General features: G+C 42.4%; 3 protein-coding genes and 1 non-coding gene across 4 annotated transcripts; 1 reads left to right on the forward strand and 3 right to left on the reverse strand.

Moving 5' to 3' along the window:
- Positions 1-279: 279 nt before the first annotated feature.
- Positions 280-3,981, reverse strand: LOC133927340 (small ubiquitin-related modifier 1). The gene is made up of 3 exons (XM_062373763.1): positions 3,782-3,981; positions 654-803; positions 280-555 (listed from the first exon to the last, which is right to left on the reverse strand). Exons 1-3 carry the CDS (start codon positions 3,854-3,856, stop codon positions 484-486), a joined length of 297 nt encoding a protein of 98 aa, XP_062229747.1. The 5' UTR covers positions 3,857-3,981; the 3' UTR covers positions 280-483.
- Positions 3,982-15,087: 11,106 nt separating this feature from the next.
- Positions 15,088-17,125, forward strand: LOC133927354 (uncharacterized). The gene is made up of 3 exons (XM_062373787.1): positions 15,088-15,520; positions 16,512-16,721; positions 16,843-17,125. Exons 1-3 carry the CDS (start codon positions 15,205-15,207, stop codon positions 16,947-16,949), a joined length of 633 nt encoding a protein of 210 aa, XP_062229771.1. The 5' UTR covers positions 15,088-15,204; the 3' UTR covers positions 16,950-17,125.
- Positions 17,126-17,472: 347 nt separating this feature from the next.
- Positions 17,473-21,164, reverse strand: LOC133927348 (protein CPR-5-like). The gene is made up of 5 exons (XM_062373775.1): positions 20,829-21,164; positions 19,542-19,598; positions 19,414-19,449; positions 18,665-19,333; positions 17,473-18,556 (listed from the first exon to the last, which is right to left on the reverse strand). Exons 1-5 carry the CDS (start codon positions 21,078-21,080, stop codon positions 18,020-18,022), a joined length of 1,551 nt encoding a protein of 516 aa, XP_062229759.1. The 5' UTR covers positions 21,081-21,164; the 3' UTR covers positions 17,473-18,019.
- A 4,579-nt stretch (positions 21,165-25,743) lies between these two features.
- Positions 25,744-25,816, reverse strand: TRNAA-AGC (transfer RNA alanine (anticodon AGC)). The gene has a single exon. It is a non-coding gene; the product is annotated as a tRNA-Ala (tRNA).
- Positions 25,817-26,726: the final 910 nt, after the last annotated feature.

The following is a 26,726-nucleotide window of genomic DNA, read 5'->3' on the forward strand; positions in this document are numbered from 1 at the left end:
AATACCATAAGTAGCATAATACAGACGAAAGTATGGCGGCAGTGCAGGACCAAATATCCTCATTGCTTGTCCCCCGGTAATCACAGGCTACGCAGAGGCTTACTACCATTGGAAATAGAACGGCAACATGTGCAGCGAACAAATTCCGATGCTGCGGCAACACAAATCTAAGCAGCATCCACCTCCGCGTACAGAACGAACAGGGGACAAAACGGTTGGTCAGCAAAGCAAAGCACACTTCGAGGAGCAACTAAAACAAATCAGCGGCAGACCATCAGGAGTACGACGATTGCGGGATATATTAGGTAATAGATAAACGAGTCATGACAGCCAAAGTACCAAATTTACTACTAAACAAGGCACCTAATGTCCTTCAGCAATGGCGCACACAGAGTCAGAGCTTCACAAGTTCCTTAAGACTTCCCTAGTTTACTCACTCCTGAAGATAGAGCAAGCCGCAAAACGAGGCTGCGGCAGCTGCTTCTAAGCACTAGGCAGGCAGCCTCCGGTCTGGTGAAGCATGGCATCGATCTCGTCGCCGTCTTCCATCTCGAGCTGAAATAGTTTTTCAATAGGCAAAATACATGGTTTCTATGAGTATTGCTAAGGAGATACAAGCTGAGTGAGTTTGTAGGAGAGTAAGCATCACACACCTCGTCAGGGGTCTGCTCGCCACGGAGCCTACGGCCATCAAACAGGAATGCGATGGCATTCATATCAACGGACTGGCGGTCGCAGTAGGCATTCATGAGCTTCTTCAGTTGGGTGGATCTCTTGATGCGGAAGAACACCTCGTTACCATCCTATGCCACAAAAGGGTAAGAAATGGATAAGAATTGGCACTGAGTAAACAATACAAGCTGACATATAAAATGTTGCAACATCCAATCAATATACATAGAGCTTGATGAAGCATTCTTCATCCTCAAAAAATAAACTCAGTTAAATGCATGTTTCGACTTCTTGCCTTATAATGTTCTTGCTGTAATGTGCTACAGCAATTATCTTTTTGTGACAGACGAAGACATGCTGTGATGTTTTGCATATTGAATGCTTAATGCAAATGATTCGTCTTAAGAAGAATGTGGGTTAATGTTACAGAATAACAAAAGATATTCTAATGATAATAAGAGACATTTACTACTGAATGTACAACTCTTAAAGGCATCTCCATCCCTTAGCTCCTAATAAAGTGTAAGATGTGAAGCATCATATTCTGTCTTTTAGCATCATCCCTATATTTACTCCATCCGCTAACATCTAGCTATAATTTATAGCAGGACACAATAATCAATTACCTGATAAAATGACTTACAACAATTTTGTTAAGATCAACTAATGGTGGGCCTATTCCTTTTCTTCTACATATTCCATTACTCACACCCCCTAAGAGGTCTGTGTGGGACAAGATCCAACTACATTATTTGGCTGGCGAAACTAATATGCAGCCCAGCACCAGTGATTAGCACCACCCTATCACGTATTCCCGCTGTTTGAAATCAGGTGCAATGTCTCTTAGACATTAGCAATAGAACAAAGGAGTGGATTAAAATAAGAATTTTTGGGCTTGGGTTTAACATGACTATGCAACTAACTGAAGAAAAAGATCATTCAGCTAATTTCAATCACATAAGTATAAAGGACAGATATGTAATTTGACTAGAAGGAAGTGCCAAAGACTTAGAACAAGTACTCCTTCATGAACAAGGACCTAGCCATGACAACAGGCAACTGTATTCTTACTATTAAAAGAACATACCACGAGGGTTGCAGAAACCAACAGTATCAAACCAGTAACTACAGAAAGCAGTTGAGCATCTCCAAGAGACATTCTATATTGCAGCCTCCATATCTCCATATGGAGTGCATCCAAAAACAATTCCCTCTCCATATCTATTTGCATTCCAACAGATTGTCCATATTCACCCTTCATATTCAACTCTCCTATATTTCAATAATATCTTGTAACTACCAAAATCTCCCCCTGCCATCTAAACCACCACTCTGTCCTGTATCCATCTGCTGCCAACTGTAGATTGTTGATCCCACGGCTGCAGTGCGAGGTTGGGTGCCTAACTTGTGGGGTTAAGGCGTTGGGTATCCCCACACCCTATCTCCTCCCTTACCCTCTCCGGCGGCAACAGCAACAACTCTAGCTCACACACAGCGAAGGAACAACAAGATGGCGACGATTGTGAACATGACAGAGGAGCCGATGCTAGTAGTGGTGCACTCCACCATCAAGCTCGCATGGGCCGACACATGGCCCGAGGACGCCCACCTCTACATCAAGGCGCGTGAACACATCCTCGCCGCCCGATGGCTCGACATGTCCCAAACAAAGGCATCTCTTTCCTTCTCTTCCTCGATTCCAAATAAACACTTGCTTGTTCTTGAATTGAGCCCTATTCCTCCTTTGTTGTAGATCTCTCTCAAGTGCATTTTGTCTATCATCAGTAGCCTCATCACCAAGGCCGGATCCAACAATGAGGCACTATAGATCACCAACCTCATATACAACAAGCTCACCTAGCAGCCCGACAAACAGCTCCTGCAGCGGAGCCCACAGATCGGCGAGCGACATGGCAAGAAGGTTGACGACAAACACGGCGAGCGACAGCAGAGCCCGTCCCTCCGCCCTCTCATCCTCCGTCACCACCCCGACAAGCCACCTGGAGTTCATCATTGTCGGAAAACGCTAGATCTAGGAGGGGCGGGATGGGGACCTACCTCCGGTCAACAGCATTTTGACTAGAGGGTGAGATGAAAGGCGCAATAGGAGCTGCTGGAGATGCTTTTATCGGGACACGGTGCGGGAGTCAGAATCTAACTCGGGTGCAGGTGTCCAACTCAGTAAACATAAAAGATATGTATAACATAGTGATCTACCTCTTCTTTAATACACTAGAACGGGAAATAAAATCATAGTTCTGATTTACAATCAAATCCACTAGATTCGTCAAGGCTAAAAAGGAAAAAGGAAATAGAAAAGAATGAAGAGGTCATTTGCTGGCCCATCCAGCCACGTCCCCAAGGTCCAACATTACTTGCTCCAGTGCCATAACCCCTCCAGCCACCTCCCCTCCCGAGTTCCCCTCCTCTCCCCTGCCGTCTCCGCCTCCTCTTCTCCCCCGCAACAGCCTGAGGTGTCCGATTCACATCGCACCACCCCGAAATTTTTTTGGACACGTGTCTATGATCATGTAAATTTGCCTGTGCCACCGTCACTAGACCTACTCCAGCAAAGGAAAGAGATGCAGAACACAATCCAGATAGTTACCCAAAGCAACGGGACTACCAAGTATTCTGTGCATGAAAATTTCCTCGATAAAAAATCACTGCACAGTGTTTCATCTTGCTACTGTTTCCAATTATCTACCTCAACTAAAAATTCAGCATTCTGCCAGTGTCTCTAGTACAGATTGAGTGATCAATTGATGCCATCTATCACCTTATAGCGTTCACACCGCCATCAGACGATGATTACTTCAGAAACTAACAGTTCGATCTATCATCCAGTCAACACAAAGTAAATCGCAAACATACAGCACTAGGAAGTGATGATCGCGACAAGGGAAATTACACGCATGTGAGGCCCTAAGGCACATAACGATGGCAATCGCCCCGAATCTAACAGCAGAGAGCCATGGCAACCCTACCAATACCAAAACCGACGCAACCCTAACAATCCAAGCAACTACTACGAAGTGATGATCGTGACTAGATGCTAACAAGGCTAAAAATTTCGCGGAAGAAGAGGAGTGGGGAACCGGAGGCGAACCTGTCCCTTGACCTTGAGGTTGATGTGGGCGCCGCCCTCCGCTGGCTTCTTGTCCTCCTCGCCCGCGCCAGACATGATCGACGCAACCTCCGAACAAAGCAGGGGTCAGATTCGCGGCGTAGCCCGGCGATTTCTCAGGCGATCGAACGGTGGCGGCCGTGGAAGGTGTGGTTGCGACTTGCGATGTCCCGGCGGGAGGGGCGGACCTGAGGGGACTTATAGGGCGGCTGCCCATAACCGGATTTGATACGATGTTCGCGTCCGGATCCACCCTGCGCGAGGTGCCTGTGGCCCGCGAGCCTCCGCGGCTCTGGTTGGTGGGAGCCCGTGCAGGGTTGTTCGGGATCTGGATCGGCTGCGGCCGCTTCGTGGGCCGTGCCGGTGCGTGATTTGCACGCGGAGCGGGTCAGGGTGCTCGCGTGGGGCCCGCCTCCCCGTTCTTTTTTCCGCTGAGCGTAGTCATCCGGTTTGGTTTGTTCGGCCAAATGCCCTTAAATCTTAAATCTAATATCTTTATATATAATGGTTTCTAAATTTAAATCTAGTATCTATATATTGCAATGGTTCAAAATCTCGCAAATAATATTATTTTATTTTTCATATAAAGATTGTCGTGCTTTGTCCTATATCATGTTTGATTAAATACTAAGCACGACAATGTAGAATTCCATATGCTGCAAGCTCCGCCATTTAAAAGTAAAACCGGATCAGAGTATTACACACATTGCATATGAAATGGCACCAGCATATGAAAATGAAAAAAGTATGAGTGACATTACTGTATCATAGTGAGTTCATGGATTACATGATTATATAGTAGTGAGTTCATGGATTACATGAATGTGAAAAGATTGATAAAAAGACATATAAAAGGTTTCCACCGTTTAGCACTATTGTTGGAGGATTAACTCCTGTCGCAGGGATCCCGAGAGACCCCTTTTTTAGAGATTCGGTCGGGGGATGATCCTGAATAAGTTCGTCGGAAAAATAAATGGAAGTGGAAGTAAATGCAACGGCCGGTGGTGGGGGATGATCAACCTAGTGTAAAGGGAAGTAAATGCACCGGAGTTTAGACAGGTTCGGGTCGCACGCGGACGTAATACCCTACTCCTGTATGGATGCTATATCCTACCCTGAGGGGATCCCTCAGGGATATGTCTGGTTACAAGAATGTATTGTCTAACTAAGAGCTTGAGGCTCCTTGTTCTAGCTCTGCTCAGGCTTGCTTGCGATGTTTTCGTCTGAGAGTGGCACGGTCGACTGCTTGGGCTTGTCTTTTTTTCAATTGTTCTCTCCTCCGATGTTCCAATTTTTTCGATCTTTTTTTTCCATTCTCTTCTTCTCTCTGTATGCCGATCCTTTTATGCACTCGCCGGCCACGACATACCCGAATGGGAAGGAAGGGGCACAAGTTCCAAGACGCCACGACTGAGAAAGGCGTCATCATTTCCTCTAGGCGAAGTGACAGGGGCGGTGGAAAAACACGGCGCACGTCCGGTCACTCGTCACTGTGGACGCCCTGGCGACGGGCGCCGTTGAGAGGGCCCACCGAGCAGCCACAGAGGCACCCGGCGTGCCCACCCTGTCTTGTTCCTCTGCCACGGCAGGGCGGCAGGCGGAACGTCTTGATCTTGGCAACGTTATCCCGAGATACACCAGATGATACGGGACGGGACCCGTGCAATTAATGGCCCCACGCCTCCTTGCCAAAGCATGGCAGGGACTGACACTGCGGCGGGAGCAGTTGGGAATGTCAAGTCGCGCACGCCCATTAAATACGGCTTCGGACCTCTGACTAGTTGACACCTCATCGGCGGGCCCCTCGGGGGCCCTTCTGGGTCGTCGGGGCACCGAGTGCTCGGGGGTACTGTTCACCTCCCCAAGCACTCTCTCCCGAGCACTCTCGCACGAACCTTCGGGGAACCGAGTGCTCGGGGGCTGCCACGTGCAACCCCGAGCACTTTCTCCCGAGCACTTTTGCACTGACCCTTCGGGGAACCGAGTGCTCGGGGGCTGCCACGTGCAACCCCGAGCACTCTCTCCCGAGCACTTTCGCACTGACCCTCGGAGAACAGGGCGCTCGGGGGCTGCCGCACGCAGCTCCCCGAGCGCTCTCTCCCGGAACTTAGCTCTTCTAATCGTCGGGGGACTAGGGTGCTCGGGGGCGACCGGGCACCTCCCCGAGCACTTTCTTCCCGGTACTTAGATTCTGCGGGTCATCGGGGAACTGGGGTGCTCGGAGACCAGAGGCTGTGGCCCCGAGCACCTTCTCCCGGAACTTAGATTTCCTCATCCCGCAGGAGGGACCTCGCGGGATGGTGACGCGTGATGGACGACTGGCTTGGTCTCGGAACTCAGGGACCCCCGGTTCCTGATACACCGACAACTATGTTTCTACACAGTACCCAAATTTCATATTCCCCGGTAATTTGAGGAGTGAGTGTATGAAACATTAAATTGAGTGACTTGCACAGTTAAGTTTCCAGCAATGATCTAATAATAGCAGACTGAATTTCAGTGATCATGTTACTTACCTGTACCACATTAGGCAGAAGAAAAGGGTACTTGCTTCCTGATGGCCAGCAGGTCCTAGATTGAAAGAACTTTCTCCTTCCATAGATATCATCTCTGTAAATTTATTCCACATTCCAGTTAAAAAGAATTTTCAGATTAACAGAAGGCTAAATGATTATACAGCATTACCATTTGGTTCTCTTTTAGGTGATATGACTGGGTTTGCGTAAGACGTGATATTTTTACTCAAAATCTTCACTTGCAGCATTGCGGTTTCAACTGGAGAAGGGTTGTTGTACTGATCCTCCAAGAAAACAGTGAAGGACGACGTTGAACCGGCAACTGAATATGCCAAACCAGATCCATTTGCAAAGCTGTTTGATCCATCACAATATCGTGAAAGTAACAACAAAGGAACACTTTCGAAACCGAAGAGTATAGTTGCATACCTAAGAAAACATCAAACGTGTACGCCATGTTGGAAACCCTTTGGTTCAGCTGGTCATCAAAAATTGCGAGAACAAACTCTCCAGGCTCTACAACATTAAAAGATAGCATCTGAACTCCGTCAGCAACTGCTTCCATCTAGGATTTTAATTACCGTTTTATACACGGTTACCGGGCCCAGACGGTTATAAAAATCGCGGTTATCGCGATAATCGCTCAAAATTTAGCTAAAATTTGCTCAAAATTCATTCGGTAAAATTTGAAATTTGAAAAAAAAAATGCTAGATTCATCGGTCGGTAACCGGTCGAATTGGAACGACTACCGAGCAATTTGTGCGATAAACCGAACGGTTTGTAAGAAAACCGAAGACTCAATAACCGAGCGAATTTGATCAAAAATCGAGTGATTTGAAGCGGTAACCGGCCGGATTAACTCATAATCAATGAATTTCTAGGAAAATAAAAAAACACAAAAATCACCAAAAAAATAAGAAAAAAATAGTAACAAATATGGCATGAGATTTGCTATGTTTTTGTTTAATAAAAAAATTTGGTATGACCTTTGCTATATTTTAGACATTTCTAAAGAAACAAATAGATACTAATAGCAATACGAGCGTGATCATATGATTATTTTATCGAATATATGCATACATTATATATATAGCATATCAAATTAATAAATATGTCAAATTATCTATACAAAAGCTAAAAACACAATCACATGCCATCCATCAATACTTATCAAAGTGATGGTCGATGCTTAAATGTAGTTTGCATAGTATCCACACCACGTGCAACCTATGAGATGGAAAAAAAAATTAGTATAATACCTTGGTATGAAAATAAAATAGTTGCAGAAAGTAAATTATCAACACATTCAGAACCACCAGTTTGGGAGACGATTAAATTCGGTTGTATTGTACTCCTCGGTAGATATGAGCATTATCCGTCGTGTAGATGGCAACTCTGCCTTAAACTCTGTCCAAGTTTGTCCCGTTCATACAGAAATGGTTGACTATTGTCCTTGCAATATGGCATAAAACTCAGGATCTTGCCACTCATAGGCCCATTGAATAGGAGACTCTGACTGAGCATCGGGGATATGATAGTGGTACGAATACAATCCAGAACTACTCTTGATGCCATAGTTGCTGGAATAGCTCCCACTATTTTGTGGTACATCATGGCCACCATGTACGACATGCCTTTGTGAGAATGGGGCATCGTGGTCCTGATCCTATGTGGCATGCAAAAACTGACTCTCACCAGTGAATTGCACGGGAGCAACAACAGAGGATGGGCATGGAGGAACATCGCCTCCCTGACGAGCACTATCTATCTTTGAGCTATTGTCATTCGTTTCTTGGTAAGTTGGGCTCTTTAGGTCACTATCCTTACTCTCATTATTTCACACTTATCTTTTGCCCTTACTTTTAATCTTCTTGCTCTTCTTTGGATGCGCCATTTGTTTCTTCCTCTTTCTCGTGTGTGTGTCATCTACCACATTAGCAGCCTACCATTGTAAATCTTGTGGGTTCGCTGCGTCTGTCACCAGGTGAGTTGGCAGGGGTATGTCACTGTCTATATCCTCCTCATCAAGCTCTAGACAGCATTTGATCTATAGTCTCCATCCAGTCCCGGAGCGGATTGTTCTCCTCGTTTAATGTGAGCTCCATAAACCGCTGAAATGGATCATCATCAACAGTCGACCTGATACCTGCATCCAAATTGTTCTCTATTCTCAGGTTGTAGTTGACATATACCAAATTATGGAGCTTCTTGTAGCTTAAGCGGTTGCGAACTTTCATGTGGATAAATGCAAATACAGTTCCTCTCACACTCACTAGATGAAGCACACTGGGATACTAGGCGCCTGATAAGCATTGTTAGTTTAGGTGTAGACGAAACAAACATAGACCATCATTGCGCTGCAAGTAGATAAAGTAATATAAGGTTTGGAAAAATAGATGACGTGATGCAACAATTAGATATGTCAACACAATTCATACCAGGTTGAGTCATGCCGTCACAAGCCATCCGTGAAGCGAGCGGACCAGCGAACGACAGAGACTTTGTCCAATATATTTCAACCTCAATAAGTGCCTCTCGAATGCCTCCCGGAGATCTTCTAACAAGTTTGGACCAGTGCCATACGCGTAGTGCGTGCGGGGGTTCAATGCGACCGCTACAAGTTGATGATCAAAGTATTAGTACTATAAGCATTAGTATAATAAGAATGCAAGTGGTAGGAGTGTATCACCGGTATTCATGTAGGTCCCATTCGTTAGATCATACATTCTGCGATCGACAATTGCTATGTACTTTTCAAAAGAATCCCTATCATTGCAATACAATGAATCATACTCCTACTTGACAATGGTGTATCTCAGGAGCACCTCACTCAATGTTGGCACCTTGTCTTGATCAGCAAATCAGAGGAAGGCATACAATGACTGAACGAAATCGACAACCATTTTAAGATTGTCCTACCATGGTAAGCTGAATAGACAACTATGTGCATATCTCCCAATATCAGAACTAATATAGCGAGACTGCTGAAGCTCACTAGATGCTATTCATTGTATGAACCTATCCTTTCGGCGTAGAAAGATTTCAAGAAATAGATAGTTTGTGTCAAATCTTGTGCCATTCCACCTCACTAACTCTCTACTAATCGTGGCCTTCGTCATTTCATATAGCTTTGAATGATTGTACAAGCATCGTGATATGGACCTTGCACTTTGAATGATCATGTCGTGTTCTCTAAATTCACCAACTGATTTTAACATTAAATTTATCGTATGCGCCACGCAAGGCTATCACACGATAGCAGGATATTCCCTTATGAGAACCTGACAGGCCTTCTTATAGTTGGATCCGTTATCAGTTACGATTTGCACAATATTTTGTGGCTTCAAATCATTGACCACTGCTCTTATCACATGCATAAACGAATCAACCAAATAAATATGCAACAATTGAAATATTATGTTATCAACTTAGCAAAATAATGTACCTTGTTTAAATACTTTGCATCTTGACTATAGCCAGTCGCATCTACGGACTTGTGAAAAAACATATGACCATTGTAATATAAAAGAAAATTAATAATACTCATGTGCGTTGGTCCAGTCTAAGAATCACATATGATGGTCACACCATACTCTGCCCATTTTAGCTTCTACTTGTCAAATATCTTCTTCAATGCACTCTCGTTCTCGTCCAGGTACTTACCATTTATATCCCGGCCAGTTGGAGATGATACACTCTCGCTTGTTATAGAACAAATGGTTATAAGTAAAAAAGAAAAGAAATATGACAACAATAAATTCATTACAAACTTAATCACTCACCTCATTTTTGTGTTTCTTTCACTACAGCAACAAAGAGTGTATCGTCCGCCCTTTCTACCAGGAATACCTGAAGTATGGAAAAATTTGGACCATGTCAAACCAATAGCTTCCTTCGTTTTCTTTCCCTTCGCGCTCCATGACCCGGTGTCAATCCTCGGCTGCACAGGAGCTTTTGCTACAACAACATTATAATATCTGACACTTGGTGGTAGCTCACTGGTTGAATATGCTCTCCTAAGCATCCTCTTTAACATAGTACCTTCTCTATCACTTCCACTGCCACCTCCATACTTGTAGGACTCACCTGCCCTCCTCCTGAACTCTTTCTCATCCATAGACTGAGCTATGACACACTGCATCTGTTCTTTTTTCATGTCCTCATTATCGCTTGTCAAATGTACCTGAACTCTTGCTGACTCTTGCCTCCGAAACCTCTTCTTAGCCTTTTCCTTCCTCTTATCTCTTCCCCTATCCAGTTCACATCTGAAATAATCACGCATATCTGTAGGCACTCTATCACAATGTATAATATTTGATCCGCGCCGTGCCAAATGTTCTTTCAACCTTGTGGCACCACTGACTTTCTTTTCCTTATTGCAATAATTGCACCTAAAGTTCGGGGCCAAATTGTCCCCGTGCGACCACACCACATCTCTATCCGCCATCGATTAGTTTGTATTGTCTCTGTTGGAAGAAGAAACCTCAATGGTTAACCTACTAATAATTATGTCCATACATGTTAAATTCATAAACATGTGCTGCATATTGCTAGTCATGCATAAATGTCTCAAGAAACAATTAACTTGACCAATATTAACAACCCTTGCTAGTACAACATAACAACCGTGCGCATCGGGCTAAAGACCAACACAATAGGGTTATCAACCACTAAATCGTCCTAATCGACCACACAATGAACTGTCGCCCTCCTAATAATGATTACTGAATGAATTACATGAAAAATCGCTTGTAAATGGTCGATAACTGAGCCAATTAAGTGCTAAATCGTCCTAATCAACCACACAACGAACTACCGACCACCTCAGCACGATTACCGAACGAATAACACAAAAAATCGCTAGTAAATGGGCGGTTACCGAACGGGGATCTTTGAAAATCGCTCGACTTCAGGCACTCTGCGCTGCTCTTCGAAGGCGGACGGTAACTGCTTAGATGCGATCAGTACCGACGCTATTCGCTCAAGAATTGAAGCATCAACGCCGAATTTCCGCCGGAGTGCCGCGGATTTGGTCGACCGGGCGACGCTTCTTCGCTTTTTGCTGTGGAGAAACACGTGGGGAAAGTGCACTGTGCACAGACGCGAGCAGAACGCCGTCTGCCCTTATCCATTTCAGCTGAGCCAAAACAGACCGATTTTACTATGCATTCGGCCCGTTTCAGTCTTTTTACCAACTACCAAAGTTTGAGCAGCTATTTGGTGATGTAAAAACGATATTTTTTAAAAAATTCTTTTCACAGATAGTCTTAGAATTACCTCTAGTTTTTTATAGAATTTTTTTTGAGTTTTTTCAAAATCGATTTGAAATTTTAATTCAAATTCGGTTACCGATCGCATTATGAAACCAAGCCGGACCGAAATGGTCGGTTTCCGCGCATTTCGAGTGGTCACCGACACATTTTTAACCCTGCTTACTGGGACAGACAAATTTGAGGCTCTTTCAACTACTTGAGCGTCAAATGGATAAATCTCTGGAACAATATTTCCAAATGAGTCCTTCTGATATATGAATATCTCTAGCTTGGAAAATACCTGCAAAATATTGGTTCCATGCTTCCAGCTGCATGAGCTTCTAGCTATGTCAATGAGACCTGCATATCTTTTCACCAAATTGCACATTTGCAAACCTCATTAGCATATATTTTCAGTAGAAGTCGTAGATCAATTTTTTTGTTTTGCCAAGAAACATCATATATACTTGCACATTAAATCGACGTCTACATAAATTTATCAGGAAAAAATTAGGGACGCGATTACACCAATCTGATTGAACACATCTAGAGGAACTTCGCTGGGGAACCCTTGACTTCGACGCTGATGGCCGCCATGGGGTACCGCTCCCTGTCGAGCTTGGAAAACATGACGGCGCTACCCATCGCAAGCAGCGCGGTGACGGCCTCGGCGAACCAGGGCATGAACCCAGGAGCAGCAGCTCCGCGAGGTCATCCACGATGCGACACACGTTGTTATTATCGAGGACCTGCACCATCGACTACGCCTGTCGCACTGCCTCTGTCACACCCCCGCCATCTGCTCCAGCCCGCTCTGCTCCACTCCACCTCCTCGTCGATGGCTAGGAGCTCGTCCAACACGCAGGAGTTGTTGTCATCATCAAGTTCCAGCCACGCCGCCGACACGACCGGCACCAGGACCAGGACCAGGATCAACATGATGCTCCACTACCAAATTTGGCCATCGTAGGCATGTATATATGCAATTCCACATGGGGGAAAGCACCGACCACCACCAGGATCGACCCAGGCGAGCACGGGGAGTTCTTGGGCATCGACACTGGGGATTAGGGAGGATCTTCTTGAGGAAGGTGGGGACGCGGGTGCGGTAGACGATGGCAAGGTGGGTAGCAGACGGCCAGTTGGGAGTGAAGAGGAGGGCGAAGAGCGCGTTAGTTGTGACAAATGGGGAGGACGAGGTGGTTCGAGGGGGAGGCGGTGGAGAGCGAGGAGAGGAGGTCAGCGAGGGCGTCAGGTGGGAGGGTTGGGAGGAGGGGCGCCGCGGCGGAGAGGTCGCGGGAGGCGAGGCAGAGGACGAACTCGATAGTGGGCAGCAGGGGTTGCTGCGAGGAGGGCTAGATGGCACAACATAGGGGTCGACAGGGCATGGTGGTGGTTGCAAGATCATGCGAGAGAGAGCGGACGGACGAGGGGGGGGGGAGGATCACGAAAGGAAGGAGACATGAGATGATGTAGGGCGAAAGGAGGCATTATGTTCTTTTTTAAGGAGGAGAGATACATCCGTCGTCAGTTGAAAGAGTGGTTAAAAAAATGCAGTTTCTAATACTATTAAAATTTAAGGCACTATCAAAATAATAATAGAAATTTCAAAAAAAATTGTGGTGTAGATAGTTCTATCATCTAAGTTCTCCAAAAAAAAAATTCAGATAATGAGAAATAAAAATACAAATTTTAGGGATCCTAAAATTTGTTTTTTATTTGTTTTCCATTGTAAGTAGTTTTTTGCATTGAATTTTTTTGTTGGAGCGCTAATTGTAGCATCCTTAATTTTATATAAAAAAAATCATGACCATTTCTATAGTGTTTTGAATTTTGAAAGTATTGATTTTTTATTTTTTTTAAACATTTTGTGCGTGGGTATAAAATTACAAAATTTTAAAATGGATGTATATATTTATATTTTTTGGATTTAAAAAATAAAAAAATCTGGTTTGTTCGCCGTGTGTGCGGAACCGCGAACGGACGGGTAGAGGGAGCGATGAGTGGTGCGGGTGCATACATTTCTTCGTCTCCAAGGGCGAGCTAATTGGACCATGGGCCAACCCAGCTTGGTAACCCATCTCCAAGGGCCGATAATCGTTACAAAAACTACAGCCCGCTACCTCTCTCCAAGGTCCATTCATTTCATCACCGTTGAGCGAGGTTGCGTTTCCATTCTTGTTGGGTCCAGTTTGGCCACGAACAGCTAAAAAGGCAATTGTTTATTTTTATATTTCATAAATCAAAAAATTATAAAACTAGACGTCCTTTAAAAAAAAATACAAACATATGTTACCAACGGGTGATAAGTTTTAAAAAGTAAAGATGCCTCCCTTCCAAAATCAAAATATTGTATTATTCTGCTCTCAAAATTCAAAACACTATCAAAATAGTCATGAAAAATTCTATAAAAATGTATATCGTAGAAAATACTATGATCTAACTCTAAAGAATTCAGACAAAAATATTATTTGTACAATGAGAAAAAAATAAATTTCATTATACACGGTCTGTCAAACTCTATACAATAAACTTTGTTCTTTTTATTTCTCAATGTAAAAGTAATTGTTTGAGTTGAATTTTTTTAGAGATATAGATTATAGCATCCTATACAACATAATTTTTTTTAGAAACTTTTATTATTATTTTGAAAGTTTTTTGAATTTTGAAGCAATGGAATGCAATGTTTTTTATTTTTAACCTGTCGCTTGTTAGAAGGGTGACGGACAAAAGCATATTTCTGTAATTTTTCAAATGGGCACATAAATTTTCAATTTTTTTATTTTCAAAATATAAAAATAAAAAACTCCTAAAAAGGCATGAACTGACAGGGTGAACTACTTTGACATGAGTTTAAGAGGCAAAATGGAGTCTCCCTACCCTGTCAGTTCGAAGATCAGGTCCACCGTAACTGGTTCATATTTGGGCCGGCTACAGCCCAGCCCTCAATGAATTTAGAGTGAACAGTCCAATTGGAAAGCGATTATATGATTTTTCTTCCATTTCATTCTATTCCTGATTCCTTTTTTTTCTTATTCTATTTATTTTTTTTCATCTCTACCAACTTCTCTTTTAAGTGATCGGTAAAAGGAAAAGAGGAGAGAATCTCGATCTCGTCTTGAGAGGAATAAGCTTAGGAATTTCTTCGTGAAGGAAACTGTGAAGTGAAAACCGTTAAAATATTAAAGATAACAAAAATTCCTTCGCGAAAAAATTCTAGATCGTGAAGGGAATCTTTTGGACATGATATTAAGCTCCCACTCTTTCTACCGTGACAGGAGTTTGACAGAAACAGCGGGCTGGACTACGCGTATGAATATTGTTTATGAGATTTTTACTAAATAGTAAATAAAAAATTATATAATAAATAAGATCATAAACATATAAATAAATATTATATAAAAGAAACAGAATAGACATGCACAAGAATATGTGAAGTTGTATTTTTCAACCACGGCCCTGCTGTCGCCTGCCGCCAATGAGGAAGGCCGGACCCGGCCGCGCGGGGACGCTTCTAGAATTCCTTCCCGAACAGAGCACGCGTCAGCAGCAGCAGAACAGGCAGCAACCAGAGTCCAGACCGTTCGCCGTCGTTCCGACTCTGTCTCCCTCGCCTCGCCCGAAGCATCATCCTCGATGGCCTCGCAGCCGCTCCGCACCGTGCACCTCCGGCGGTCTTCGTCGTCCCCGCGGGCCGCGGCGGAGGTTGCGGCGATCGCGGTGGACGGCGGCGCCGGGGTGGACCTGGCCCGGGTGGGGCTTGCTCTGGGGCTGGACCCCACCACTGTCCGCCTCAACGGCTACTTCCTCAGCCGGGGGCCCGACCACGTTTCCTCCGCCGTCACGTGGCGCGCGCTCCTTGCCTTCTTCGCCGCGCGAGGGCTGCCCACCGGCGCTCACGCCGACGCGCCCGTCGCCGTGCACGCCAAGCCCGCCGCGCCCCCGGCATCAGGTACGCGCACCTCTCCTGGTATACTGCTACAAACTACTAGGGGGCAACGTCGCTAGATATTACATTGTGCGATTGTGGTCAAGTATTCAGACTCGTGCAGATTCGAGGCTTGCTTATCATGCGGTTGTGTCAGTTTCAATGATCAACCGGGAACCGGCTTGAGAAACTTGTAGCTATTTAGTTTTGGGATGAACGAGTGATCAAATAGTACAACTAAAGAATGTGGAGCTACTGAACTGCTCTGGTACTGCTATGGCTAAGGCTAAGTTGATAACTATAAATTCTAGGTTTTTATTCCTCAGCCTATCAAATGTTGGGGGTCCTTGGGGTGAACTTGTTCACCCGGATTTGAGTCCAGACTCGACATGGATGCTCATATTTATAAAATGACTACATGTATCTTTGGCGTCCAGTTGGTACAAAACCGGAGGTTGTACTTCCTTTATTAAAAAAACAAATGTTTGACAGTGGTATTACAAAACCGGAGGTTGTACTCTAACCTTGAAGAATAAAGTACAATTAGGCTTGGACAAATTTGAGTAAAATCCTGTTCTGTAAAAACAAACAAATTTGAGTAAAATACTGAGCATGAATAGGAAAGTTGTAAGATCTGCGCCACTGTGACATTCTTATGGTCTTTTCAGTACCGTGTCTATCACCTTTTATTGTGTGTATATGAAGGCGACGTCTCCTAAAACAAAAACTCATTGTCCCTTGAACTTTCAAGTTTACAACTCGCACTCTTCCTGAATTATTGATTTTCTGTGCCATTAACCCTGCACTTGCTGAGCGCCTGTCATAGCTATTCTTCATTATCAATTGCTACTTGATGATGTGCAAATTCAATTTCTTATACATATTGCATGAACATGTGAGCATTACCTGATCTACGAAATGCAAGAAGTGTCATTATGGCGTATATTACACTGGAAGAATCTGATTTCAGATACTTACATGATCATTTGATCTGAATCTGCAAATTTGTTTTTAGATCCTACAACTCTTCTATGCTCAAAGCGAAAATCTGTGCTGGAAGTCGAAAAATGCCCCAAGAAGAGAAAGCCACGAGAGAACAGATCAGCTCTTTCAAAACCTAGGGACGATCTACTTAGCGATGAAATCATCCTTGGTTTGAAGAGAAGACTCAGATTGGAAGACACCAGTCCAGCTAAGAAGATTAAGCAACTAGAATACAGCTCAGGTGAGTGACAACTGACAAGTCATCAAATATTAACTAGAGATTCATATTTATTCATATATAAACCAGAACATATTCTGAACTTTTCCTTGTTCTTACATCGGGTGATCAATCAATGGAGCAGACACACAGCAGCCGGTTAATTTTTCTTGCAGCTTTGTAAATGGAAATGGAAAGCGGCCGCCGGATGAGGAGATGGTCACCTCACTTCCATGGAAAAGAGTTCGGTGACGACCGAGACTGGAGTTGCATAAATCTTTGAAAACAGAAGTCAGTTTGCTTGAGACAGCCATTTTACATGACATGTTACATGTTCCAACGTTCATGTACCCTCCGAAGCTGTGGTGAATTGACATGCCCTGTTACATGTTCCAACGTTCATGTAGTCTTCTGAACAGAAGGCCGTAGATTTTGCTTGGACGCAGTTATAGGTGCAGCTCTTGTATGCTGTAACTTCACTAGTTCTTGTGTGCCTTATATGATGCCACGAACTGGAAAGGTATTCTCTGCGAATATCACAGTGCTTGTGCATTAATGACATTTGTCAACTAGCCACGCACTGGAAGTCTGGAATGCTGAAGGCCGTGCCGTCAAACCTGAATCATGCTACTCGTCTGCAGCAACTCCACCTGTTATATACAATTTTACGCTCAAACATGAAGCACAAAGCTGGGGACAACGATGGTATCATGATAAAGATTTTAAAATTTGGTCTGCATAACTTCATACAAAGGGAAATACATACATCAAGAGCTTCAGCAAAACTCGCAATTATGCAAATTCTTGTGCTTGAATTTAAGTGCATGTACAAATTAGTAAGTACCAATACATGAACACGAACTCACAATTAGTAATATAAGTAGCAATACATGATCTTAAAGTTTGAAGAGTAAGCGGGCAATACCCAGATAAACTGGATCTCTTAATGTTTACAATGAACAAACAGATTACCAAGATACAACAAAGGCGAAGGAACGATTTCAAAATAAACAGCAGAGCTTACAACTGGCAGCTAACATATATGGTGAACTTCCATGCAAGATCACAACGATCAAAAGCCTGAATCAACTGAAATTTTGACTTCAATGGGAGGATGATACCCCATTATATTAGAAACGATGGAAGTAAGATGAGTTGGATAAATATGCTCATTGCTGCTGCAGAACTTCAATCAATTTTCCTTACTTAACTTCTGAATCTAATTCTCAAAGAGAATAATTTTACTTCTCCAAAAAAAAACTTGCACAGCTGACGCAAAAGGGCACCATCATGCCAACCATAATCATGGCATCCAAGATCTTTCAGGCCTCAATTTTCTCACCAACAAAGATGGATTTTAGTTCTTCAGCAAAATGATCAATCCAGTCAGAAAGAGAAGCGAATGGCAGGAAGCCAGTCAAAGCTGGGATAATAAACCCCAGCATAGCATAAAATGTCCACCGACGAACCCAGTATGGGAACTGGACAACCTCCTTGCTATGAGATGTCGATATAGGGCCATGAAGAATGAGGTACAAGACAGATGGATAACAATTTCCAATTAAATGGATGAAACAAAGTACCTCCCAGCATATGAGCCAGATGTTCCCATCGCCGCCCAGAGTGTTGGCACAAAACCTTCCGGCAAAGCCGCAAATCACTCCCAACAAAATGAAGTTGAAAGTTACTGGCATATTTGACCCAGTCATTGCAGAACGTTGGAATGCTAACCAAGCAATTGCCAGAATCATTACTATGCCAAAACACATACGTGTTGCTGCTATTAAGTGACATCTTATGAAGAGCAACCCAGAATTTAAGTTTGACACTGAATTTGGCATCCACCATGATTTAGATCCCTGCGTGAGGGGGGCAAAAGAGAAAGAGAACCTTTCTGGTTACCACACAGATTTGTTAAGAGTATATTATTCATTGATAATTGATTAAAAAGAAGATGATGAGCGTACCCTCGAGGCGACAGAGCATGCTGCTGTAACATCAGTTATCCTTTGGTGTGAATAAATATAAGTTCCATACCCAAAGCATGCCGACATAATAATCACTGCACTAACAAGAAAATCCATAAGCGTCCTCAGGATTTGTGCATGTCTTGTGTCCTGCATCTGAGTCTTGAATTTCTCCCCTTGGAAGGAAGCTTTCTGAAATCCCAAGGATAACTTAATCTTCTCTAACATATGCGAGTAGGAGCTAAGTGCTAGTTGAGATTGTTTTAGTTGCAATTTTCTCATGTTAAGGCCTATCTCAAATTCCTTGAGCTCGTTTGACCGAGCTTGCTCTTTCAATGATCTCTCAAATGCATTAAGAATGTGCTGATCAGCTTCAGGAGAAGATATGCTACGAGTAAGATGAGTCAACTGCTGATTGCCTCCAGCATACAGAACAAGCTGACTTTCCACCGAATTCAAAAGGCCTTTCTTGATTTCCTGTGTCGGTTTTTGTGGACCACCAGTGCCCAAATTGCTTGCAGCTACAGAATCGTCATGCTTAGAAGAACATTGAGGAATACAACTTTGTCCATAGACATGCATCTCATTAACAAGATGAAGCGTAGTCAATGTGCTGCTAAATGATTTCTCAAAATTTCTCATAAAACTGTCTAACCTGTCACCATATATCTATACAAATGATAAGTGAAACACATATCAGGAATGTTAGTAAAAACTGAGCTGTGCACAGTAAAGGGAACCAGGCTTACATTTCTCAATGATTCCTTTACTGCTGAGGTACAGATCTGCATCCCAAGTTCAGGCTCAAATTTCAGACTACAAATTGTTTTATGGTTTTGGAGAGTTTATTGGTCAAATTGTAGTACAAAGTGTGTACCTTGGAAAGGAGAGCAGGTTGTAATCTTTCCCCGGAACGATTCTTTGTATTCACAACCTGCAATCAAGGAAAACATCTCCTTATTACCCTGAGCAAAAGACTTATGTAGTGTACAATACTGTGACACGTGATCATGAGAATATGAAGCTGTATACTGGTGAGTTGGTGAAATATAGGATATACTTTGGTGTGCTCGTGTGTACTGAAGATGCCCCTTGAGAAATGCTTGTGCAATTGTGAGTGGATGAAGAGATGGCACATTGTGAGCAGACAATTATAACAATAGTGCACTGGAACGGAGGGAGAAAGGGACATCATAACTGACTATTCAATTTTACTGCCATAGTTGGTCACCATAAAAACGGAATAAATAATATCGTTTGATTTTAAAGTCAATAGCAAATGTTGCAATACTTAATTTAAGTTTACTTAATGCGGTTATGTAGATAAGCACTATGCCTGCATTGACCATATGGACATAACAATATTATGCTCGATTGCTCTCCTCTTACAATTTATGAACATGATAATCCTCCAACACTATATTACTTCTTGCATTCTACAAGAAAATAATCACGTCCGGGTTTAGCATTTCCCTGCCATCCTGTGATTTTCAAGCAAAAATTTATCCTGTGAATGGGCCAATGGGGGCACTAATAATCCACACAAAGTTGAAAGAAATATATTCTTCGGGTTTCTACTTGTTGACCAAATTTAATAATCCACATAGTGATTCACACGATCGTTTACTGCCACGAAAGCATAAGTTATATAAAAGGGGCTAAATTTATTTATTTTTACTTGGATCAATTTTCGAGAGTTGCTAACCCATCTACTGACCTAAATAGGAATCTAACTACGACCCAACATCCTCAAACAACCACAAGTAGCGAGCTTTCTAGCAATTAGCAAAGGAAATAGAAACACAAACTTATAAACCACACAACGAAGGCTACTGAACAGATCTAATGCTTCATCACAGCTCAAAGAAACACCAAAAACATGACAATTTCTCCTCAAAGCCTACACCTTTATGGCTTTTTACCACTTCTCTTGGCCCCAAGTCAATCATTGATCCTGAAATCTAATTTCAATCACACTGAAATTGATTTCTGTAGCACAATTGTGTCTCCAATCTGTTGTTATGTCTCGCCGCAAATAGAATTCCAGTTTAGTAGAAAGCTAAAGTAATAATGTCGACATAAACATCGCTCGAACCCTCACGACCCGTGCAAAAATCGCATATTTTTTGTGCATCAGGAAAGACACCAAGTCACCGGCACGCACCTGCGCGATGACGGCCGCGAACGACATCCCCAGGGGCAGCGCGAGGTAGGCCTGCACGCCGACGCCGACGCCGCTGTCGCCTCCGGCCGTAGCGGAAAGGGTTGGTTCGTGCCGCCGTCGCCACAGCCGGAGCCGGACGCCCCTGCGCAGGCGGGTGGCCCGGGAGGCAGAGCCGCACGAGGAGGCCGACGCCGCCGAGGAAGACGCGGCACCGGAGGGCTCGCCGGGGCGGTAGGGCCAGCCCGTGTCCATGTTGGTGGGGCTCGCGGGGCAGAGATCGATCGTCTCGCTCGGCCTTCTGGGGTATTCCTTTCTTCGGGCGGCCCGTTTTGACTTCCCTTTCGCCGGTGAGTAACCGTCGAAATAACGGGGGAAAATCAAGAGTTTTTTTATTTTTTATATTTTTAACATTAATATTTAAATAAATAGATCTCTGATACAAATAATTAAAAATAGATGTCGGAAGTGTTTCGTCAAAATTACTGTTCACAGGAATATTTTTTACTCTCATCTTCTTCATACAAAACTGTAGTCTTCTGTTGCTCTAAAAATCCTAAAAAAAATTATACGTGTTTCATAATTTATGTATAACCAATTTTAATTATATTTATAAAAAACGTATGTAGAATTTAAACTAAAATTCTAAAAAAAGATAACTTTTATAACTTTTAACAATCGTTAGGGCCTCAAATAAATTTTTAAAAACTAAGAAAATTCACTAATATTCATCTTATATGATGAAATAATTTTTAAAATTATTTCTAGCCCTATTCTATATTGTGAAAAAGTGAGTTCCTTTGTAATATTTTATTTATATGTATTTTTATCATTTCATGTGAATAAGCATTACAAAGGAACTCACTTTTTCACCACATATAATAGGGCTAGAAATAATTTTAGAAATTAGTACATCACATAAGATGAATATTGGTGAATTTTACCAGATTTTTGGAAATTTATTTGAGGCTCTAACAATTGTTAAAAGTTATAAAAGTAAGCTTTTTTAGAGAATTTTAGTTTAAATTCTACATACGGTTTTTAGATGAATATAATTAAAATAGGTTTCGCATTAATTATGAAACACATAAAAAAATTTAGAATTTTTGGAGCAACAGAAGATCATAATTTTGTATAAAGAAGATAAAAATATTACTGTGGAAGGTGATTTTGATGAAACACTGTTCACACATCGGCTGTTAGCCCCTGCACCATAGCTTACCGCCCTATGATCTGATGTGTGAAAGGGCGCACACGAGTGATGGCGAATAGTGAACACTTGGATGACCGAGCGCGTACGGGCGTGGGCAAGCGCGCGGGAGCAGGTCAGTGTGGCGAGGTGCGAGCTGGGTCGAGAGAGAGCGTGCGGGGGAGTTGGGCTGAGCGCGTGCAGGAGAGGGAGGGAAAAGGGAGCAAAGAAGGCGGTCGGGTGCTCTTGGGCCAAAACAGAGAGGGAGAGAGAGGTTGAGCCTGGGAGAATAAAGAGAAAAAGAAAAGGTGAATTGGTTTTAGAATCAAGTTCAATGAGTGATTTGAACTTGGATTTTTTACTTTTGGATTAAGATCAATTCAAATAAATATATTTGAATTATGATTTGCGCTTGGATCTCGAGCTTTTTAAGATGATTAGAATCAAAGGATTCGAATTCAAATTTGATTAGAGCTGAATAGAATCTAAGAGTAGTTTTTAAATCGAGAGACATACAATTTCAAAACTCCACACAAAGAATCACAAAAACCTCAAACCAAATTATATGAACCAAATTAATGCAAGGACTATTTTGAAGCTAACTCTATTGTATCTTATCACACTTAATACACATATGAATGTATACATATTGGTATAGATACATTCATATAACTATTTTTCTAATCTTAGCTAGTCTACTTAATCATAAAAAAGTTTTAATTTGAAGTGAATTTTGTAATTAATTAACATATTTAAACTCAGGATGTTACATCACGATGGTTGGAATGGCCGACACAGCGGGGGAGACAATAGTAAGATTTTACCTTTGCCATTGTAACTTACATGTTTGTTTCATGATGCATCTTTGATTCTCGAACTAGTATTACCTATTTAGACGTGTCTATTTTCTATGTACTACTTAGCATGTCATTACTGTATTTCTTCAACAGGTTGACCCATTCATTGTCCTCGATTTTGATGTTGAAGTTTGGGGCATGCTTTAGACCAAACGATGAAATAACATCTCTATCCTGACTTAGACTTTAGACACGCCAATGCTTGTGGTAGTATCCTCTTATGATTAATGTGGTAGCACGAGCTAATGTTGTAGCACGAGCACCTTAGGGATCGATATAGATTGTGGTTGTATCACTGGTATATCTGGAACTAACATTAATTTCAGCTCTAGTATCAACCATGTGATTGTATGAACTGTTCAACACACAAGGATTGCTTGTTTTAGGATGAATGCTTAAAGCAAACATTCACTTTGGATTAAGATCAAAAGGATATATGTTACTTCTACACCCATGCAAAATCTATTCTCCAAGCAAAGGGGCATCCGATATCATGCAGTCACAACCAATTACAATACATTTAGAACCTTTAGGGATGAATTAATTTTAATTTATTTTTTAGTTATTTATTAATGTTTGTTACATATTAATTATGATATTTAATACTTATTTAATATTTATTAAATAATCGGAGACTCGCGCTTCGGTGCAGAGGCATAACGTTGCAGTGAAGGGTTAATAAATAACGGGATCTTCGAGTGCAGACTTTTCATGGACACGTGATACCCTGATAGCATTGATCCACTAAGAACTATGCAAATGTCAGTCATATTATTTATATTTTCATTTCATTAGTTCAGTTTGATGGGTATATGGTTACTATCTTATATTAACGTATTATGTTATGAACTATTTGTGAACTTTATATCTAATCAATATGATGGTACGTTTACTATATTGACGTACTATCCAGCACAATTCTATCCAATATATGAAAATTATTATTTAGAAAGATACTTATATACAAAGTGACCATACGACAGAGCTTCAAGCATGAAATGACAACATATATGTCGTGAGTCTGGCTTTAGACACGAAGTGACTACACGACTTAGCTTTAACCATTAATGATAACATATCTGTCCTGACACAGGCTGTAGGCATGAAATGACCATACGACAGAGCTTTAATTATAATTAAATGATAACACATCTATCCTGACACAAAGAATCTCTGTCTAGTATCAATATCACAAATTTTCCATCTTTCATAAGGAATCCTATGCTCTAGCCCCCAGCCAAGCCCATACACTCAATCCATGCACCAGTCCTCAGCGACTATAAATAACCTCACCTTCATCCATGAATAGACCACTCCTTCCTCAGCTCTTTCAACTGCAATGTCTTTCTCAGCTTCACCAAGCCCACTCAAAAAATATTGAGGGATTTTCATCCCTTAGGAGGTCGAACTGCCGATGTGCTTCTGTGAAAACCTTTGTAGGCTTCACGGGTCCGAGGACATCTACTACACATATGACATATGCTTTTTTATGTGTGCCAACTACCAATACGACAAGTCTCAACATGGACCCTATGAGTACCAACCGGTATAGCGACATAGATCACTCATGAGACACTTTCCATATGATTTCATGCACTATTTTACTAACCTCACATCTTGTTTCATTTGTCTAGTCTCCTCTACTTATTTGTGACTTCATATAATGACACGACATGGAGCAAAATAAAGACCAGAAGCGGTGGGTCGACATGAGCATGAGTGTGTGGAGGGAAGCGTATAAACGTCGGGAGTACGAGCAACAGTAGGAGGAACTATGGCCGAAGCGGCAAGAGGAGAAGCGCATAAGGAAGGCAGCGAAAAAGCTCGCCGTAGCTCAAGCACGCGAAGCAGAGAGGGCAAGGAAATGAGAGAGGACCGTTGCGTTAAGGCGGGTGGCCCCGATGCCCTAAGAAAGGGCAATATCCTAAGTGCACTCAGTAGAGAGCATCTATTGTAACCCGACATATTTTCACTCACTAAGACATACTAGTATTAGTAGCGACACCCTATTAGGTTAGTCTTTATGTGTACCGTTTACGCCAACGTTTGTTATCGTCATATCTTTATGGTTAGAGTTCATTCGCGTAGCAACAACAAACCTTATGTCCCATATAACCTCTGTGCCGTATATTATGCTAATAGTGCTTCACAACTATAATTGTTCGAAAAATTAGATTTTGCATCCTCCCAACATTACGTTACTAAAAAATTACTCATACAATTTTACATCAAATAAATAAACAAATATCAACAAATTTATATCGATCCATAATTTCCAAAATTTAACTACTCTGTGATGCCGTTTTGATCACTTTTTGCACAACTAATATTTTTCACCGAATGAATATATACTATTTTTCAAAATAAAGTATACAGAAGTTAAATAAAAAATTAAATTTCTAAGCGGTGGGGCTAACTGCCCCTGGGAAGATGACAAGGGCTAACCGTACTTTCAAAGGGCGGTAAAGAGCGCTATACAGTAACGTTCGGGGGTGGACCTTACCCACCTTCTGAGAGGACGGTAAGAGGTAGGGCTATCACTGTAGCATACTAACTACCTTTGAAATGGATGTAACTCTTTTAAAAAATAGTAGACACCTATTTATATAAATATTGATATAAAATATATTTATTTAAATATTAATAATAAAAAATATAAAAATAAAAACTCCTGAGCCGAGCACCCCCGCGGCAGATCCGCCCCTGGCCAGACACCTCGGACGGTGGGAGGGAGATCTGGTATCTGGCAGTCATGCACGGATGGATCCCGTTCCGTTTGTAGATGGTCGCTACCGCCGCTGGGTTTGACCAACAAATTGCTTTGTATTTTGAAGATACGAAACAATGCGATACGAGAAAACAGAAAAAAATATGGAGATGCGGGGTATCGATCCCCGTACCTCTCGCATGCTAAGCGAGCGCTCTACCATCTGAGCTACATCCCCAAGCGATTTCTTTCACGAACAAGAAACCTTCAAACCCTGGAATCTTTAATCCACTCCATTATTTTCTTATATACCTCTTGGTGCTCTGGTGCTCTTTCTTTCAGATTTGTAGCCTTTCTTGTTTTTTTTTTCGTTGGTGTGGTTTCGGTAGCATCCATTATTGATGTTGTTTTTCTCTCTTCGTCAAACTCGTTTCTCCTATCAATGAATGGTATAGCTCTTGCTGTGTTTTAAAAGGAAAAACCACTCCATTCTATTTATTTTTTGTGTCCAGGTTTGAAGATATTTAACTACGATCTCAGTAGGAATGTATCTGGCGTCAAAGAAACTTTTCCATTCCTAAATATATTGATGAAACGTATACAGGACGCCAACAATTTGACTTGTAAACCAAGAGCTACGCTAACTCCTGGACACGTGGTTCTATCGTGAGCATCATTCTCCATCTCGATCACTTTTCTTGTAAAATATTCTTGAAGCATTTGCAACCTGTGTGGTCGATAATATAAGGTAGTGTATGGTTTATTGTACGAATTAATGTATGTACGAGAGGTGGTCTAAAATAAGACATGTTCGGGTGTTTGGTTTGTTGCATTGTATTATTTTGTCCTGAAAGGTGGCCAGAAGCTTCCTATGCTGGTTCTCTCTCATAGCAGAAAAGGTGGCGGCCGTGATCTGAGCCAGGCGATATCTCAGCGCGGTTCCTGCTGCTAGCTGATCGTTTACCGGGACCAGGAGGGAAACACGCATAAAATTAAGAAATGCCGCCATGATTCCTCCGCCATGCATGCGTCCAAGAGGAAAACCGACGTGGTGACCGGCCAAGCTGTCCCTCTATCTGATGCCTGTCTCAGTCTCACCCTCTGCTTGGTTTGATCAAAGTTTGGTTGATCTCTCTAGGCGTCACCGG

Source organism: Phragmites australis, chromosome 1 (genome assembly GCF_958298935.1).
Source record: "Phragmites australis chromosome 1, lpPhrAust1.1, whole genome shotgun sequence".
Taxonomy (NCBI): Eukaryota; Viridiplantae; Streptophyta; class Magnoliopsida; order Poales; family Poaceae; genus Phragmites; species Phragmites australis.

Excerpts from the sequence above, each read along its gene's own strand:
- LOC133927340 (XM_062373763.1), bottom strand. The coding sequence starts at position 3,856 with ATGTCTGGCGCGGGCGAGGAGGACAAGAAGCCAGCGGAGGGCGGCGCC. Across the intron at positions 804-3,781 it reads ACCTCAAGGTCAAGGGACAG|GATGGTAACGAGGTGTTCTT; the intron begins GTTCGCCTCCGG and ends TTTGTGGCATAG. Across the intron at positions 556-653 it reads GCGAGCAGACCCCTGACGAG|CTCGAGATGGAAGACGGCGA; the intron begins GTGTGTGATGCT and ends AAACTATTTCAG.
- LOC133927354 (XM_062373787.1), top strand. The coding sequence starts at position 15,205 with ATGGCCTCGCAGCCGCTCCGCACCGTGCACCTCCGGCGGTCTTCGTCG. Across the intron at positions 15,521-16,511 it reads CGCCGCGCCCCCGGCATCAG|ATCCTACAACTCTTCTATGC; the intron begins GTACGCGCACCT and ends ATTTGTTTTTAG. Across the intron at positions 16,722-16,842 it reads GCAACTAGAATACAGCTCAG|ACACACAGCAGCCGGTTAAT; the intron begins GTGAGTGACAAC and ends TCAATGGAGCAG.
- LOC133927348 (XM_062373775.1), bottom strand. The coding sequence starts at position 21,080 with ATGGACACGGGCTGGCCCTACCGCCCCGGCGAGCCCTCCGGTGCCGCG. Across the intron at positions 19,599-20,828 it reads TCGCGGCCGTCATCGCGCAG|GTTGTGAATACAAAGAATCG; the intron begins GTGCGTGCCGGT and ends CCTTGATTGCAG. Across the intron at positions 19,334-19,413 it reads TAAAGGAATCATTGAGAAAT|ATATATGGTGACAGGTTAGA; the intron begins GTAAGCCTGGTT and ends TCATTTGTATAG.